General features: G+C 58.3%; 1 protein-coding gene across 3 annotated transcripts; it reads right to left on the reverse strand.

The window, feature by feature from the left end:
- Positions 1-1478: 1478 nt before the first annotated feature.
- AMOTL2 (angiomotin like 2) lies at positions 1479-9143 on the reverse strand. 3 transcript variants are annotated; one of them, XM_086843387.1, is made up of 10 exons: positions 9051-9143; positions 7238-8028; positions 5761-5983; positions 5134-5278; positions 4904-4996; positions 3995-4290; positions 3608-3900; positions 3270-3481; positions 2844-2987; positions 1479-2663 (listed from the first exon to the last, which is right to left on the reverse strand). In XM_086843387.1, the coding sequence occupies exons 2-10, from the start codon at positions 7939-7941 to the stop codon at positions 2605-2607; spliced, it is 2169 nt and encodes a 722-aa protein (XP_086699513.1). In that variant the 5' UTR covers positions 7942-8028; positions 9051-9143; the 3' UTR covers positions 1479-2604. The 3 variants fall into 3 exon arrangements, with proteins under 3 accessions (XP_086699513.1, XP_086699514.1, XP_086699512.1); XM_086843388.1 differs by having other exon boundaries at positions 2844-2984; positions 9051-9140; XM_086843386.1 differs by having other exon boundaries at positions 2844-2999; positions 9051-9140.
- Positions 9144-18868: the final 9725 nt, after the last annotated feature.

Genomic DNA, 18868 nt, shown 5'->3' on the forward strand with positions numbered 1-18868 from the left:
ACAGGGATGCAAGGGTCATGGACACAGAGATCAAAGGCACAGGGATGGGAGCAGGAAGTTTGGCTCCCACATGGTATTTCAGCCATGCTGTGGTGACAGGGACATGGGATAAAGGACAGTGGGTCCAGGCAATGCCGATGGTGAAATCCAGGGAGATGGTGTGGGAAGGGAGGACGGAAATGCCTGTGAGGACAGAGCAGGTGATAACACACCCCCACAGCAGCTTCCATGGCCAAGGTGTGCAGCTCCTTTGGGATGTTGCTCTGACTGAACAGCATCCCTATCAAAGCACACAGCTCCTTGAAAAATTTGGCAGGAGGATCTGGGACCTCCTGCTCTACCTGCTGGATTTAGGAACAATCCTCTCCCTACAGCCCAATTCCTCTGTCCACAGGTGGGCTTTGTACTTTTTTCTGACTGTCAGAAACCGAGAGCCTTGGGGGTCAATGGGCAAAGCTCTCAACAGGAGCCCATTCCCTGAATCCCTTGTCCCAGAAAGCTCCCTGCAAACAGCCAGACCTGCAGCCAGGCCACTCTGCATCCGGATTCTGGTAAATAAAGCGTGGGGTGTGAGAGCTGCGGTATGCCAGGAATGCTGCCGGCCTTCCCGGCCTCTGGAGCGGCAGGAGCTGGGGGAGGTAGGGCAGGTACAGCCCTGGCTGGAGGCAGCCAGGATCCCCCAGACATATTCCCAACCTCAGCAGTTCCCTGTAAGCTTCCCACCCTGTTCTTCCCATCCCTGGCCCCGTTTCAGGGTCCTCTTCAGCCTTCTGCATGGGCGGAGCTGATTTCCCTGCTTGCAACACCCAGGAGAAGCCATAGGTGCAAGGAGGATCCCAGCTCCGGGCTTTGCATTGCTCCAAGTCTCCTTAACCTGCTCCTCAGGGATGGAGACCTGTCCCACAGCCATAGAAATGCCCAAATTTTCATTTTTTAGCCATACTTCTTCCAGATTCCTGAGCAGGAAGGTTGGGGCTCAGCTGGGACTCAGCATCACTGTCCCACCAGGTACCAGATCCTCAGTGGAGTCCTAAGGCATCCTGCCCAGGGAAGGGCTGGAATCAGCATCCTGGGAAATGCTGAAAAACATGTAGATGTGGTACTTGGGGACATGGTTTAGTGGTGGCTTTGGCAGTGATGGGTTAATAGTCAGAGTTAACAGAGGAGTTATGGATGCAGATATCAAGGACACAGGGATGCAGGAATGCCAGAGCAGGAAGGAAATTACATCAAAACTTTTAGGCAACTCCATCCTTTTCCCCCATGAAGGTGAGGGGAATGGGATCCCAATGGGATTTTGGGGAATGCAGAAATGCTCTTGAGCATTTTTCTCCTCTCCCATGTAGGTGCACCCCAAATCTCTGCCCTGGGGAGCTGGGAAGGATATGCAAACCAGGGGGTCCAGCACTCCCAGACCCTCATCCCCTGGTGGCACTTCCATCTCTCCACAGTGCATGGAAAAAAAGAGAATCCATGGATCAATATTTGGGTTTTTTTTATTAAAATATTGTTATACCAAGTGGAATGCTACAGCAATCTCGGTATAGGGCGGCGTAACGAAACAGCCAGTTTTATGTTTAAATACTTAAAGATAACTTAAAATGCACAAACGAGAACTTGTCATCTTTGGCAGGAAAAAAAGTTCACAGCACGAAAAAAATACTTAAAAAGAAATACCAATATTAATATAAAATATATTAAGTCATGGGGTTTTGGGTTTTTTTTCCTCTTTCATAATTTTTTGTTTCTTTTCCATTTTGTAAACAATGCACGAGAACCGAACGCATTTTTTACGTGTCTGGGGAGAGAAAAATAAAAAATGCAGTTGGCCAGCAAATGCACACATTGAAAGGGGAAAGAAATAGAGAAAAATATATATATTTACATGAAGGGCAAGGATGGGAAGCTCTGAGGAACGGGATGTCAGCGCTGGCTATGGGCAGAAGCCAGCTGCCAGTAGCCGGGGGATGCAGCCAGGAGAAGGGCAGCGCATCCCACCGCCTCCATCAGCATCCTCAGGGCCTTTCACTTCCACTTTTCCTCCACCATTCATCCCCTCCACTGTCACTTTTGTTTCACTGTCAGCCCATCACAAAGCCCTCGCCCTCCTGTGATGCAAACCCAGAGGCAGGATGCAGGTGGTGGAAGTTTGGTGCTCCCAGTGCTTGGCTTGGCCATGTGGATCCGGGTGGTCGGTGGGACCCACAGAGGATCCCTCCCAGCTCTGCCCTCGTGCACAGACTTCAGCTTCTGGGTACGGTTCGGGTGATCAGAGAGGGATTTTCCAGTCAGAAGCCAAGCACCTGGGTGGGTACAGATGGCCATGACCCAGAGGTGGGAGCTGGGATGGGGATGGAGTTGGGATGGAGTCGGGATGGGGATGGAGCCACCGCAGAGTCCCCGGGCTCCAGCGCGCCCTGCGCAGCCAGGGCCCCATGTGGGCACGGAGGGGGATGGTGACCCTCCCGTACTCTGGAGTCACTTCTGAGACCAGCTGAGGGGACACTGCTGAGCTCCCAGCTCGGTCCCTCCTTCCCAGACGCTTCTCCATCCCGACACGCTGACAGGAAGGGTGGAGGGGCCACCATGCAGCCCTGGGTGGTCTTAAATCAGGATCTCCACCATGTCAGACAGGTCCGGGGCTCTGGCAGTGGCCAAGCTCTCTGCAGAGAAAGAAGGGATTTACAGGGATTTGCAGGGATTCTATCCCACCCAACTCAACTGCGGCCTTAAAAATGCATTAAAAAAATTGCTGATGTTTGTGCAAAGACCCTTCCAGGGGTGCTAAGCCCACGTGCCGGGGCATCCCAACTCCCTGCCCCGTGCCATCTGGGGGGACTCACCCAGCACTCCGGTACCCTCGCCCTGCCCACTGCTCCCCGCCGCTCCGTCCGTCTGCGTGCTGCCGTCCTTGCTGCCGTGCTTTGAGTGGGATGGCAAGGGAAGGGCAGTGGACACTGCTGTCCCTTCAGTGATGGCTTTGCCTGCTGAAGAAGACTCTGTTAGGGATTCAAAGCAAGGGATTCAAGTTTTCAAGGTCAGGCTGGACAGGGCTTGAAGCAACCTGGTCTAGTGGGAGATGTCCCTGCCCATGGCAGGGGGTGGAACAAGATGAGCTTTAAGGTCCCTTCCAACCCAAACCATTCTGGGATTCTGTGATTGCTGGCTGGTCCTGGAGGAATCAGCCCTCCCCAGGCTCTCTTAACTCCAAAACCACAGGTCCCCACCACCAAGTGAAGGTAGGGAGAGGGGCAGGTGTCCCTATTTACCTGTGCTGCCACGGGAGCTGCCCTCGGATGACCGGTCACTCTGGCCAGCCCCTGGCCAGCTTGGGGCGGCGGAGGCAGCGAAGATGGAGGGCACGGATTTGGCCGGCCGCAGGGAGCCCTGAAGGGCTTTGCTGGGGTCCCTCCGCGAGCGCTGCTGCAGGACCTTGATGACAGCATCCTTCTCCAGGATTTGGGCATGAAGGGCTTTTAACCTGGAGAGGAGGACAGGCAGAAGCTGGACGAGGAGCTGGACGGGGAGAGGAGGATCCAGGCACTGCCCGACCAGACCGCAGAAAATGTATAATGGGGGCCAAATGCCTCTGGCAAGGTGGGACTACCTGTTCTCCATCTCCTGGTGCTTGTGGCTGGCCAGGAGAAGGTCCTCGTTGAAGCTGCTGTTGGGGGAGTGTCGTGGGGAGTGGCTGATGAGGGTGGTGTCGCGCTGGGCGGCCGCCGTGGCCGCGGCATCCATGGCGAACTGGCGCATGGTGCACTCCTCCAGGTACTTCTGCTCCCACTTGGTCATGTCGGCCTCCAGCGCCAGGATCTTCTCCTCCCTCTCCCTCAGCTGCTCCGACAGCGTGTGGGCGCTCAGCTCTGGTGTCCCCCCGCTCGCGGTGCCCGCCTGCCTCTGCAGCGGCCAAAACAAAGCCCCAGTGAGGAGGAGGAGGTGCTGGGAGGACGCAGCGCCCGCCCTGCCTCGCCGGAGCCACCGCAGCACCCACCTGCTGAGCCCGCAGCATCTTCAGCTCCTGCTCCAGGCGGGTGCGGAGCCGCAGCTCCAGCTGCTCCCGCTTCTCGCAGGCGGCCTGGAGCTGCCCCAGGGCCGCCTGCAGCCGCTCCACCTTCTCCACGTAGGCTCTTTTCTTCCGCAGCTCGGCCTCCGCCTTGGCCGCCCGCGCCTGGGCGCTGCCCAGCGCCTGCTCCAGGAGCTCTGCCCGCCGCCGCTGGTCCTCGTTGGCGCTGCGCAGCAGGGACACCTCCCGCTCCAGCTTCTCCTTCTCCTGCTGGTGCTCGTAGCCTGCGAGGGAACCCCACAAATCTCAGACATTTGGCTTCCCTAAGGCTGGTCCATGAAGCCCAGCGGGGATTCTTTACTTCCAGGTATCTGCCCATGCCACCCCTTCCTCCAGATCTTCTATCAAATGGGGGTCAGGGGCATTCCAGCCACTTGGGCAGATGGTCAAAAGCCTCCACGTGCCACATTCCAGCCTAAATTTTAGCTCGGGAAGGGTGAATCCAGCCGCCTTAGGGAACGGGCTGCAATTCTTCCTACTAACACCAATATCACGTCTCTCTGCTAAAATTTAAGTACATTTTCCCCCAAAAAAATCCCAGGCTGGCGTGGCTGTGAAGTGCAGGAGGGAGGAGGGAGAGAACGGCCGGGCTGGCGTGGGGCGGGAGTGCGGGCTTGGTGCTGGAAGAGCCGGAGCTGCGGCTGGAATGTGGGGAATGCGGGTCACGCCGCCGGCCGGCCGCCGGGATTAATGGCTCGAGTCCAGCGCCAAGAGCTGCTCCATCCTCCCTGGGGAAGGGCGAGAGCTGCCGCCCGACACCCGCCTCCTCCTCCAGCCGAGCTCCGCTCGCAGATGCCACGGGGAGCCGGGCAAGGACGGGTGTCCCCCGGGACTTACTCTGCGCCAGGAGTTTGGCCACGCTGCCCTGGTTGCTCTCCTGGTTTTCCTGTGTCTTGCTGGCCAGCTGTTTGTTCGCCGATTCCAACCGCTCTGGTCCAAAACAATCAAACCCAAATAAGATTTAAATACAAGATTTTAGCTGGAGGAAGTGGGGAAAGCCTGGTTTCCCATGGAAACAGCTGGGGGACACAGGGCACCCACAGATGGGGACACAGAGGGTCCCTCACCTTTCAGGTCCCGGTTGAAATCCTGGAGCCGTCGCATCTCACAATCTCTCTTGCTCCTCATGGCTTTCTCCAAGGCTTCCCGCTTGGAAGACGCCTTAACGAGGTTTTCATAATCCTCTGAGATGCGCTGGATCTCGCTCTCCAGCTGGAGTGGAGGAAGGGACAGGCCAGGGTCAGATATTCATGGAATGAGGAAAGGGACATGCTGGCCAAAGCTCAGCTGGGGTGCTCAGCCCAACCTGAGCTACTGGAGGACCTCAGTGCACCCCAAACTGACCCCCCAAGTACATTTTTCAGAGGGGAAAAAATGATTTTTTCAGGCTTTTTTCTTACAGAAGAGTCTCTCCAGATTTTGGCTCTGCCATAGCCCGGCCACGGGGAACAGCCACCCCTTGTACATGGCCACACAAAGGGCTTTCTGTGGCTGCCGGGATGGGGGGACAGGCGGAGCGAGAGGGCCACTGGAGAATGGGCTCCTTCTCCCCAGTCCCGCAGCTGCTCCGAGGGGAACGAGCCGCAGGAGGGAGGAGAGAAAGGATTAAATCACTAAAGGGGGTGAATTTTCACAGCAGCTGGTGGAGCATGCCCCCGGGCAGGGAGGACACGGGGCTGCCACCATCCCCTCACCTTCTGGATGCGGCTCGCCTTCTCGGCACAGCTCTCCAGCTCCCGCCGCAGCTTCTCGCTCTCCCGCTGGAGCCTCTCGTTCTCCCGCAGGACGGCATCTGCCCGGGCCAGGCGGCTGCCGGCCGACACCGCCTGGGCGCTGACCAGGGCCTCCACGCCAGCCGGACCCAGCGCGCCCGGACACAGCGGCAGGAAGGCGGCTGGCACCGGGGTGGGCAGCACCCTGCAGGGAGCGAGGAGAGGGTGTCACGGTTTGGGAGGGTGGGAGAGCTGGCTGCAACTCCAGCATCCCATCAGGCACGTGCTAGTGCCTCCAAGTCAGCTCGAAGGAGGTGGAAGTGCCTATCCTGCTTTTTAGAACTGGCAAGCGCTTGTTCTCTGACCACAGATCCCATCTTGCAGGGATGCCATGACCTGACCCCTCCAGGACCTGGCCAGTGGGTCTGGATAGGCTCCCAGACCCTCAGGCCCCTCTCTTCCTGCCTGGCATGGGATGCACCCTGGAAGCCGGCATTTCCCTTGTATTCTGGGCAAAGCCAGGGTTCCTGACACAGGTCCTCACTGCCAAAACTATGGATACGTCCCTTTTATATTCGGAGGAGTCAGGCCAGCCTGGCTGCCCTTTGTGCCACTGCTCCAGCATGCCACCCCAACATCCCACCTGGAATACCCTGCCTAGGGTGGCTGTGCACAGCCCAGCCCTGCTGCGCTCCCCTGCAGGCTGCCCGCCAAGGGCCTGCATTCCTGCGGGATGATATAGGAGCAAGGAAGAATAAATACATCTTCCTCACAGCTCCCCTTCCCCTCTTTGTTCCCTGGAAGGAGAAGGTTTTCCTGCTTGAGATGCTATCGCTCTCTGCCTGGATAGATCGGCAGGGCTAGGAGCAGAGTGTCCTCCCATTGAGCCACCAATTTCCTTCTTGCTATCATTTTCCCCACTGGAAGAGGTTGTTTCCAAATTCCAGGCAATGCCTGGATCCCCAGATGTCCATCTCACAGTCATCCTGGGGCTTTGCCAGATGCACTGAGCTGCCAAAGGGCCCACAGACCACCTGGCACCGGCCCAGGCTCTGCTGGGCAGCAATTCCAAGTTACATGGATGTTCCCAGCTCAGGAACATAGGGTGGGTTTCTGTGGAGCAGGGAGCATATTTGTCTTCCACCCTGCGCTATACCTATTCCACATTTAGCTGTTCCCTAGGCTGCATCCAGCTCCCCTAAATTACCCCCAGATTCCTCCTGGTGCTCGGGGAGGGGGCAGGGTCTGCTGTGGGAATGGGATTTCCATCATTGGTTGGCAAAGCCCAGCCATGCTGGGAGAACTGGGAACAGGAGCAGACCCCCCATGGCCTGAGCCAGTGAGGACAGGAGCAGCTGCCCTGGGCCCCCACCGCCCTTCACATCCTGCAAGTTCCAAGCATCCATCCTGGACATTCCTGGGAGGCATCCAAAAGCAGAGCCCAGGGGCCACAGTTTACCTGATGTCAGGATGCTGAAATCCAGAACCTTCCCGGGAGCAGGGTCGGGGCTCAGCCAGGTAGGGGTCCTGGGAAGGGATAACGTAGGGATACTCCGGGGGCGGTCCTCGCGGCTCCGTGCCCTCGGGGTGCTGCCCTCGCAGGGGGACGAGCTGGCGAGAGAGCTGCGGGAAGCTGTGAGAAGCGCTGATGGGGCTCTGCGCCTTGGCCCCGTTCCTCTCCAGCGACATCCGCATGAGCCGCTCGCTCAGCGACCGCACGTGGCCGTGCTTCAGGTCCTTGAGCCCCTCGTCGGGGCGCCGGGCCCCGCTCTCTGCCCCTCGCGGGGCGGCTTCGGGCCGGATCCCCGCACCGGCCGCTCCCCGCTGCGAGGCCAAGAGCTGGGAATGCGCCTTGGCCTCCTCGTAGCTGGGGAGCTCCTCGCCCTTGGGCGGGCAGAGCCGATAGACGCTGTTCTCCAAGTAGACGTGGTCGGAGTGATGCTCCTGGCCCTGCGGCTCCTGCCGCGTGGATTGCTGCACCATCTGGCTCTCCTCTGGGCTGAGGCTCTCCAGGGAGGAGCGGGGGCTCCCGGCGCCGCCGCCGCGCAGGGCTTGCTGCTGGATGGCCAGCAGAGTGCGGTTCTCCGTGAGGTTCCCATAGCGCAGCTGCTCCTGGATCAGGCGGTGCAGCACCGTCCCGTTCGAGTCCTCCGCCGTCCTCATGTCCGTCCGTGCCGGCGGCAGAGCCACGATTCCACCCGAGAAGGGCGTCCCGGGGGACCTCAACAGCGACCGGCCACGCCGAGACACCTGCGAGAGGGGAAAAGGGATGGTTGGGAAGCAGCCGGGGCAGGACAGTGCGGATCCTGATGGACGCGGGATTGTTTGCCAGGAATCTGGCCGGGACGTGCCGGAGGGGAGGGAGCCCGTGGCGGCAGCGGGAGAACGGAGCAGCCTCCGCAGAGGGGTGGCCGAGCACCGGCACCCTCAGCGCACCCGGGGCCGGGGCCGGGACCTGGGGCTGGCTCCATGGACCCGGGACTGGCACTGGCCCGGGAATGGGGGATGAAGCGGCCCCACGGGACCGGGCACAGAGCCACCGGGAGATGGATGGGACCCTCCATCCCCGGACACGGAGATCCTGTCCCAGTCCCGGTGAGGGTCCTGGGATGTTTTCCGTGGGGGGCTCTAGGTGCCGTGGGGATGTTCCGGTCCCGGCTGGGAGAGTGCCGGGAGGGTTCCCAGTCCCTGGAGTGGGATCCGACAGGGGAGAGGGTCTTTTCTCCGGGAGGCTCCAGATGCCGGGGGGGCCGAGTCCCAGTCCCAGGGAGAAGGGACCCGGTTCCGGGGGGCGTCCTTTTCCCGTGGAGGGATCCCAGTCCCGGCTGGAGGCTTCCCTGGGCCAGGGGGGTTCGAGACCCAGTCCCAGGGGGGTGTCCCAGTCCCGGCCGGGAGGAGGACGGTTCAGGGGGGTCCCGGTCCCGGGGTTGCTGGTCCGGGTGAGTCCCGGTGCCGAGCGAGGTCCCGATCCCTGCTGGGGCGGTTCCTGGTGCCGGGGGGGCGTTCTTCCCCCGAGGGGCATCCCCGTGTCGGGGGGGGTCTCGGTGCCGGTCGAGGGTCCCGGTCCCTGTCGGGGCCATCCCAGTGCTAGGGGGTTCCCTGTGCCGGGGGGGGGGAGGAGGTGGGAAGCCAGCGCCGAGGGATTCCCGGTGCTGGAGGGTCCCGATACCGGTCAGGGGGTCCCGGTGCCGATCGGGGGAGTCCCAGTGCTGGGGAATTCCCGGTGCCGGTGGCCCCCGGTGCCGGTCAGGGGTCTCGGCGGCGGAACTCACCGGGGCATGGCGGAGCGGAGCGGTGCTGCGGCAGCTCTGAGCGTCCCGGGGCCGCGGGGGCCGGGCCGGGCTTTGCTATGCCCGGAATGTGGGGCCGGTCCCGCCCCGCTCCGCCCCGAGGTCGCCGGCGGCGCAGGAGCGCGGCCGGGAGCGGGAGCGGCAGCTGCGGGCGGGGGGGCGGCTCTGCCCGCCAGCTGTCCCGGGCCGTAAATCTGCCCCAGCCTTTGTCTGCGGGGCCAGGGCAACCCCGAGCCTGACGGCCCCATCTGCTCTGCCCCCGCGGGCCCCCCTTCTCGCATCCCCCTCCTTACATTCCCCCTCTTCGCATCCCCTCGCATTCTCCGTCCTCGCATCTCCCCTCCTCTCGGCCCCCCTCCCTCTCATTCCCCTTCCTCGTGTCCCTCTTCTTACATCCTCCTTCTCACATCCCCCTCTTCACATACCTCCCCTCACACCCCTATCCTCTCATTCCCCATCTCACATTCCTCCTCGCATCCCCCTCCTCGCATCCCCCTCCTTATTTCCCCTCTTTGTATTTCACATCCCACTTCTTTCATCCCCCACCTCGCATCCCCCCTCCTCACCTTCCCCCTCCTCGCATCCCCCCTTCACATCCCTCTCCTTGCATTCCTCCCTCTTGCATCACCTCCTTGTGTTCCCCATCCTCACATCCCCTTCCTCACAGCCCCTCTTTCACATCCCCCCTCGCATCCCCCAGCCTGGGGATGCCAGCTCCCCGTGGATGCAATAATTCCTGCCAGCTCATGTCTGCCTTGGGCACCTTTGGGTGTTCCCTGCTGCTTTCCCAGCCCCGGTTTTCCCTTTTGGGCTCTACCTCCCTGGGGGAACACAGGGATGGAGGAAGCCATCAGGGGCCAAACTCTCCCTTCAAAGCACCCGGCTCATCTCTGGGGGGCACTGAGCACCCCCAGCCCCAAAGCAGTGAAACACCAGCCCTGTCTCAGCCCCAGGCTGTCAGTGCAGCCTCCAGAGGCCCCGAGACAGCAGATGGCTGGAGGGGAGGCGGCGGAGAGAGGCAGGTGCAGGGGAAAATTGCTTATTAGCTCCAGGACATTAAGCTCCCATTCTTTTGAGGGAACTCGGCATCTTCTGACTGGCACAGAGCCGGGAGGCTGATCTGCAGAGGGGGACATGGGGTCTCCAGCCTCGTCTCCTTGTTTTTCTGCTCCATCACACTCTGGTATCACCCCAGGGTGCAATAGCAGGCACAGGGCTGCAGGCACAGTTCACTCACTGCCTCTGGGTTATCTCCCAAAAAATGGGGGGAAAAAGAATCTCCAATATGTACCAGGTACCAGACTCAAAGGCAGGAGAGAATGAAAGGAAATGCAGAGAGATAGAGTCAGGGCTTGGAGGAAGAGGAGCACCTGAAAGCTCAAGAAACATGTTTTCCAGCCCAGTTTTCCCAGTGACAAGTCAAATCCTCATGGATGAAGGTTGAAATGTGGGAGTTGGCACCGACCCTGAAGCCCCAGTGAGGGTCTAGTTTTGTGTGGGGAGGGGACAAGAGGACAACACTTGTCCCTGTGTCCCCAGGCACATGCAGAGTCTGGAAACCCTGGTCCAGGCTCAGCACCACAGGGAGGGAGGGAGGGAGGGAGGGAGGGAGGGATGGATGATGGATGGATGGATGGATGGATGGATGGATGGATGGATGGATGAATGAATGAATGGATGATGGATGGATGGATGGATGGATGGATGGATGGATGGATGATGGATGGATGATGGATGGATGGATGGATGGAGGATGGATGGATGGATGGGTGGATTATGGATGTTGCACCAGTCCAATACACCAAGCCCAGCAGCAGCATCCCTGAAAGGCCCCAGCTGTGGCCCTGCCCTGCTCTTTCCCAGGTGGATGGAGCTCCCACCTGAGCTCCAAGGGAGCCAGCCCAGCTCTCCCAGCAGCCAGGGTTCCTCTCCTGGCTCTTCCCCCTTTCCTTATCTATGCCTGTGTCATCCTGCTTCCCTTCCTATCTTAACCCTGCTCTATTTTTGGCAGCAGGAAACCCTTCCTAGGCTGATAACACCCCTTTGGAAAGTGATTTGAAGAGTTTCCTCTCCTTTCTAATGCTGGAGGTAAGGAAAGCCTCAGCCTTTTTGTTTTCCCCAGGAGAAGGTGAAATAGCAGCTGGACTTGTGGGCAGAGGTTGGGGGCACCTTTGGCTGCCTGCACGGAGCCTGTTCCCAGCTGGAGCATCCTGGCAGATAGGCAGGCCTCGGGGATCTGGCTGGAGCCAGGGAAGTGCAGGTGCCGTGTCCCAGGCTCCGTGGGGTGACACACGGCTCCGCAATGCCAAACCCTCCCACTGACCTCAGCCCAGCCTTATCGCCGAGGCGTTGGAGCGAGGAGAGTGAGCCAAGAAAATACTCGTGGGATGAGATCACCTCGGCTGTCTTCAGGCTCCCAAAATGCCTCAGCCCTCAGCCGTGCTGAGCCCAGAAAACTGGGGCATTGTGGGCAGAGGAAGGTGCTGGGATGGAGAGGAGGTTTGCAGCCTCAGCACATCTCTGGGGTGATGGTGACAGCGGTGACAGCGTCCTGTGACCAGTGAGCCCCAGTGACAGTGCCCCACGATGATGCTGAACCCCTCAAACCTCTCCATGGCAATCTTCCTGATGAAGCTTCCTCCAGGTACCTGCTTCTGTCCCAAACTCTGGATTCAAAGTGCAGCCAGATGGGAAGGAGAGTTGGGGTTCGAGGAATCACAAAAGTTTCCCAGTTCCAGGATTGCCCAGGCTGCCCCCAAAGGGAGCTGCATCCCCATGGACAGGCAGCCACGGCACCACCCCAGCCCTTCCCCTGCCCCCACCATCCCAGCCTGAGGGATCCTATCCTCCTGGAGATACCCCCTCAAGCTGCCAGGCCTGAGGCCAACTTGTCTTCCCTGTCCTCTCTCTGAAATCTGCATCATTTTGGGGTGTCCCAGGTCTGATCTCTGCTTCCCCTGCCCTGGGAATGTGTGGCCTGGGGTGCTGCTGTGCACAGGGTGAATTCCAGTCCCAAAACTCCAACAGGGAACACACCTCAGTGTGATGGGACTGGGATGCTCCTGGTTGTACTAAATCCCCTCACTCCTGTTGCTGCTTTGTGAGCTGGGGACTGATTTGGCTCTTCCTCAGCAGAGGAAGGAATGGAAAGATCCCTCTCCCCCCTGGGGAAAACCCCAGTAGCCTTGGTGGAGACACAGCTGGAGCAATGAGGGGACCAGGATTGATCCCATCTGAAAGAGGCTGATGGGGACATGAATGACACTATTCTCACCTGTGCCATCACTCTGGGGACAGCCAGCTCCTCCATGCCTCAGGTGTCTGTCCCAGAGTCAGACATTCCCCTTTTTCGGGGGGACGCTGGATCTGCCCCAGGTAAGGATCACAGAAAGCTGGAGTGACCTGCTCCCCTCACCCCCCCACCTTCTCCTGGCTTCTCTCCTCTTCTATACCTGACCTATGGATCCCACATCTGTCACTTGGATAACCCAGGGCACATCCCCACTCCCAGGAACTCCTGCCACATTTCTTCATCAATCAAACACTCAGGGAGCTGGTGCCACAGGCACCTTCACAAAGCCCTGTCTTAGGAATTTTGAGAGGGGGAAAATGTGGCTGAAAACAGAGCCAGGACACTCCTCTTTCTCATCTTCCCTGCATTTTAATCTCCCTGAGTAATTTCCATTCCTGGATGTTAAATTGTTCTTTTCTGCTTTCCTTTCTTTCCCTGTTTCCTGCTGCAAGGGGATTGTTCCTGACCTGCCAGCACCAGTGGGACCCAGTCCAGGGAATTGCCAAGGAGATGCCAGCAGAGGCAAAGGTGGAGCCCAGTGAGACCCCGGGAGCCACCAGCCCCAGGGGACACAGCTCCACATTTCCATAGCAAAGCCCCTCACTGTTGTTTTGCCACCTTTGAGGAATTTTCTCTTTTTCCTGAGAAATTCAAAGTGCTGGTTGTGATTTCCTGCCCACCTGGCAAGGAGCCCCCATGGCTCTGGGAGAGGGGAGGCTCCACACCCTGCCCCAGAGCTCAGTGGCAGTGTGGGGTGACACAGAGACACTGGGCAAGTGTCACAGGCAGGTGGCCACCAGCAGCACCTCCTCACCGATCACATTTTCCCACTTAAATCTGGAGCACATCCAGGTGGATGGATGGGTCTGTGCCCCCTCCCCAGGGCCATGTGGGCCATCTGCACCCCAATCTGGAGCCACCACTTGCAAAAGGAGGGGGGCAGAACCCAGAGGGGCAGGAGGACGCCAGACACCCCAGTCCCCACTGGATGTAAACAAGCACACACATCTGGACCCCTAAGGAATTTCACATCTTCCTGGCTATGAGGAAAACCTGACAGGGATGCAGCCAGGGGGCAAAATCAGCTCAGCCTTGTGCTCCCAAGCACAGAATAAGTGAGAACTGTCCAGGCTGGAAGAGCACCCCTGGCTGAGGAGAGGTTGAGGAGGGAGAAAAGGGCCGTTCACTCCAGTGCCCAGTGATGACACAGGAGGGCAGGCTGTCCCCAGTGCAGGGATGGGCTGAGTGAAACAGGAAAGGGGAAGGACAGCATTGGGCAGGGGTTCTTCATCCCAGAGCTCCAAAGGCAGCAGGAATTGTCACTGTCTTGCTGCTTCACCCACCCTGCTGCCTTTGGCTTCCTACCAGAGCTGGGCCCTTCCAGGCACCCTGTGGTAATGAACTAGAGGTGGCTGGGAGGCCACGCAGAGGGGGACAGAGGGGGACTGAGGGGGACAGAGGGGGACAGAGCCGCTCTGTGTCACCTCTGGGATCGTTGCTAGCTGCATCTGAACACCACAGCCATGCTGGGAGCTGTGTGGTGCTGACAACACAATGTGCCAGGCATGGAGGTGACCTTGATGGCACTGAACATCCCCTGGCACCATGGCAGTGAGGCTGCCACCAGGATGGTCACAGCTAACAGGGCTGGATGGCTCCAGGACTCACTGCCTGGGGTCACAAAATGCCTGGAAAACACCCCTGACCCTTCTGCCATGAGTTTTTGAGCTGCTGTTGATGATGGTTGGGAGAGAGGCTGGAGTGGCCTTGGGACAAGTGTGGAGAGGGGACAGCGAAGAGCATCCCCCAGCAGGTGCATGGAGGGAGCACAGATGATGTAAGGGTGGAGGGTGGAGCAGCACCTCCAAACCCAGCACTGCCAGGGAAAGATGGAGCAGGGATGAATTTGCAGATGTGGAGAGACGTGCTCCAGGGGGACCCATCACCAGCACCTCTGATACCAGCAGGACAAACAGGCAGGGCCAAGGGAACAGCTTGTGCAAGAGCAGGGAGAGGCTGCAGGGCTCTGCCCACACTGTCATCGCTGTGTGGGGATGAAACGCTCTTTTACAGAATCACAGAATGCCTTGGGTTGGAAGGGACCTTAAAGATCATCTTCCTATGGGCCAGGGAGCAGCCAGGGTGCATGTCCTGAGTGATCCTGCGTGTCCTGAGTGCTCCTGTGTGTCCTGAGTGCTCCTGTGTGTCCTGAGTGCTCCTTCATTGTCCTGAGTTCTCCTGCACATCCTGAGTGCTCCTGTGTGTCCTGAGTGCTCCTTCATTGTCCTGAGTGCTCCTGTGTGTCCTGAGTGCTCCTTCATTGTCCTGAGTGATCCTTCATTGTCCTGAGTGCTCCTGTGTGTCCTGAGTGCTCCTGTGTGTCCTGAGTGCTCCTGTGTGTCCTGAGTGCTCCTGTGTGTCCTGAGTGCTTCTTCATTGTCCTGAGTGATCCTTCATTGTCCTGAGTGATCCTGTGTGTCCTGAGTGATCCTGCACATCCTGAGTGATCCTGTGTGTCCTGAGTGTTCCTGTGTGTCCTGAGTGCTCCTGCACATCCTGAGTGATCTTGTGTGTCCTGAGTGCTCCTGTGTGTCCTGAGTGATCCTGTGTGTCCTGAGTGCTCCTGTGTGTCCTGAGTGATCCTGCACATCCTGAGTGCTCCTGCACATCCTGAGTGCTCCTCTGCTCCAGCTGTCCCTCCTCCCACAGCTCAGCTGGGGCAGACCCACAGACCCTCCTTGGCTGCCAGCCCACAGAGCTCTGCTCCTGGAGCTCTCCATCCTGGCTCTGGCCCTGTCCTGGCACAGATCCTGCCTCCAGCAGTGGGCAAAAACCAAGGAAAAAAGTGGGACGAGCAGAACTTGAAAATCACAGAACGTTTTGGGTTGGAAGGGACCTCTAAGGGTCATCCAATCCAATTCTCTGCCATGGGCAGGGTCACCTTGCACTAGCCCAGGCTGTTCCAAGCTCCATCCAGCCCAGCCTGGAGCGCTTCCAGGGAATGGGGCAGCCACAACTTCTCTGGACAAGCCGTGACAGTGTTTTAACACCCTTATTGTAAAAAACTTCCTGCTAAATCTCACCATTTCCTTTAAAATGCTGAGTACTGACCTCTCCCATGGCAAGTTTCCACCAGGCTCTCATGCTGAAGGTCTCCTTGCTTACAGCAACAAGTTTGGGGTTGGCCCTAGGGCTGACAGCCTGCAGCTCTGCCAGCTTTTTCCCCCAGCTGAGACCCTTCTGGGACCATGGGGACATGGGGACAGGCCCACGTGTGGCCTGCACAACACAGCACCAGTCCAGGATCCCACAGCCAGCTCCAGGCAGGCTCAGGGTTGGAACAGCAGTAGCTGTGTTAGTTGGGACAAATTAGAGCCCTTTGGCCAAGATGCTGGAGCTGGTTTTGCTGTTCCAGGGGTTAGAGCTAACTCAGGACCCCTGTTCCACATCCAGGCAGAGCCTGTGACATCCAAAGGGAACATGAAGAAACCCAACAACACCTACAAGGCAGACCTTTGCACTCTCCCCTGTCCTGTGTCCATCTCCTGGAGAAACCTTTATCTATGCACGGGGTGAACCTCCCCCTTCCCAGCCCAGCCCAGGTGGGAAGGTTTGGTTGGGATAAATCTCTTCCTTCCCAGCCCAGCCAAGGTGGGAAGGTTTGGTTGGGATAAATCTCTTCCTTCCCAGCCCAGCCCAGGTGGGAAGGTTTGGTTGGGATAAATCTCTTCCTTCCCAGCCCAGCCAAGGTGGGAAGGTTTGGTTGGGATAAACCTTCTCCTTCCCAGCCCCGCCAAGAGGAGCAGCATGTTTTATCCCAATGATACAATAGAAAATGCCTGTGAAGTCCCGGCCCTCTGGAGCATTTCCTTAGCTCTCTGGAATTTCCGTTCAGTCCTTCCTCTCCCAGGCTCTTACTGAAAAGCCATGTCACCACACGGCTCTGGAGAGCCGCCAGCTCCCGGGGTCCCTTCCCAGCCCTCCCACCACCGTGCTGGGGATCTGCAAGGAGAGAGCTCCTGGAGGGTGTCAGCTCCATCGTGCCCCTTGATTAATCACCAAAGGCCACTCTGCCAATCAAGGAAAGATTTACAAGGCAGGCAGGAAGCTCTTGTTTTTACAGGAGTGCCTCAAACACACGCACACAGTAGGAAAAGCAAACATTCCAGGCATACCAAGGGATCCACGGGATAAAAATTCCCCAAACAGCCCAGATTAAGATACTTGGCTGCACATGGAAACACTAAAACCTGGGCTCAAGGATTTAATTGTCTCATTTAGCAGAGAGAGCCCTGTGGAACAACCTGAGTGGCCTGGGAACAGCCACCCCGGGGGGCAGGGAGAGGGTCAGCGGTGCTGCCCTCCCTACAATAAAGGTCAGGGCTGGCCCCCACCCCTCTCCCAACTCCATGTGGTTGCCAGAGTCTTGTGGCAGAGCTTAATGCGAGTTTTCCTTTGGAAAGGCTCAGCCCTGCTCCTGGGTGAGTCAGGGAGGGTGGCTCTGAATCAAGGGGGTGCTGAATGCCAACCCAGGGGAGCAGAGAGAGCCTCTGCTCCAGCTCCAGCCCCGAGACCCCCGGGCTCAGGGTGCTGCCCATTGTGCTGTGTCGATTCCTGCCAGCTCCCATCCTGCCCTGAAGGCTCTGGAGAGAGTGGGAACGCTCCCAGCCTCTCCAGTCCCGTGTCCCAGCCCAGGAAAAGCCACAGCTTTGCTGTCTGACAGCAACACTTTGGTTTGTGTATTTTACAGGGACCATGAGAAAGGCAGGAGGGAGCTGCTGTCCCTGGAAGTGTCCAAGGCCAGGCTGGATGTGGCTCTGGACAGCCTCTTCTGGGGCATGGTGTCCTGCCCCTGCAGGGTGAGAAAGCAAGAGGACTCAGAAATTGTTGTGAGCTGGAAATTTCCTCTCTCTGAAAGGGTTGAGGGCTGTGTAAAGGCTCCTGTCTCATCTTTCTGCAAACCACACCACAGAGAGTGGAACTGGACCTCACCTGTTACATCTGGTTTGTCCACTTCTGCTCTGAATCCAGCTGCCAGTGCCCTGTCCCAGCAGGATGCTCTGGCTTGCACTCACGGATGGTTTCTGCAAGAGCAGAGGGACTGATAGGGAAATAAATCACCTGGTGAAAGTGAGAGTTAAAGGGAAGCCTGTGCTTGAGAACACAGAATCATGGAAAGGTTGGGGTTGGAAGGGACATTAAATTTCATCCAGCTTCACCCCCTGCCATGGGCAGGGACACCTTCCATTATCCCAGGTTGCTCCAAGCCCCATCCAACCTGGCCATGGACACTTCCAGGGATGGGACAGCCACAAGTTCCCCAGGCAACCTGTTCCTTATCCCAAAGTGCAGCCCATGCTCAGGCACAAGTGGAGCTGCCTGCCCCAAAATGTCACCCAGCCCTCCTCCTGCAGCCCAAGCTTTCCCAGAGTTCCCCACAGCTGTGGGGATTCTCCATGGGATACGGATGTGGGATGATGGCTTGCACGATCGAGGGTTTGCATCTCAGCACATCATATCATTCCTGCAAGCAGTTCCTTGTGCTCCCCTCTTTCCCCACACCAGCAGCAGTCCAGAACCTTCCAAAAGGCAGCTGGTGGCTGGGACGTGGATGCAGCCTTCAGGAGTTGGTTTTGTCCCAGTAAACACTGGCTTTAATGTGGATGGTTTCAGCATTCTCTGAACACTGCCAGGGCTGTTTTGAGTGTGCAGCCCTTTCCCAGAAGCCAACACCTTCCCTTTCCAGGGCTTTTCCAAGTGCTTTGAGGCTTCTAGCTTGGCAACTCCCGTATGAAGTCACTGGAGAAGGCATCCCAAGGGAGATGAGCACCACACACCACCCAGGGACCAGAGGGCCCAGGGATCCAGCAGCTGTTGGTGAAACAGGATAAAGAGTGGTGTGTCTGGAAGGAAGTGGTCAAGGATAATCCCTTGCTCACACTGTGGAGGGATAGGGATAAACTCACTGGGGTGTGGGGTTCAGGAGACCTGGTGCTGGAAGGGCCAGACATTGGGCAGGCTCTGTCTTCACACCAGGAGAATTCCCAAGGGCTCTCAAGCTCAGAGTGGAGATGCCTTCAGACTCTTCCAGGAGACATCTGGCATCAGGTTGCTCATCCTGGGCATCTGCTGCCCACCGTGGGCTCATCTCCTGGTTGGGAGGGCCTGAAAGTGGGAGGTGGGGAAATAATAGGGTGGAATTTCCCATCCTTTCCTCAGAATGGGGTTGGGAGACCTGCCCAGGCTGCTTCTGCTGCCCTCTGTCCTTCCTTGGCTTTCTTTACTTTGCCCTCCCATTCCTCCCCATCCCCTGCCTTTCTTTCCCTTTTTTTCCACTCTCTTCCCTTGCCTTACCTTCCCATCCCTCCCCCTTCCCTTCTTCTCCCTTACCACACCTTCACTTCCCTTGTTTTGCCTTCCCATCACTTCCTTCGCCTTCTTTTCTTTGCCTTCCCATCACTTCCTTAACTTTTCTTCCTCTTTCCTTCTTTTCCTCCCCTTCCCTCCC

The sequence above is a fragment of the Cyanistes caeruleus genome, chromosome 10 (genome assembly GCF_971803275.1).
Source record: "Cyanistes caeruleus chromosome 10, bCyaCae1.hap1.1, whole genome shotgun sequence".
NCBI lineage: Eukaryota > Metazoa > Chordata > Aves > Passeriformes > Paridae > Cyanistes > Cyanistes caeruleus.

Excerpts from the sequence above, each read along its gene's own strand:
- AMOTL2 (XM_086843386.1), bottom strand. The coding sequence starts at position 7,941 with ATGAGGACGGCGGAGGACTCGAACGGGACGGTGCTGCACCGCCTGATC. Across the intron at positions 5,984-7,237 it reads TTTCAGCATCCTGACATCAG|GGTGCTGCCCACCCCGGTGC; the intron begins GTAAACTGTGGC and ends CGCTCCCTGCAG. Across the intron at positions 3,901-3,994 it reads AGATGCTGCGGGCTCAGCAG|AGGCAGGCGGGCACCGCGAG; the intron begins GTGGGTGCTGCG and ends TGGCCGCTGCAG.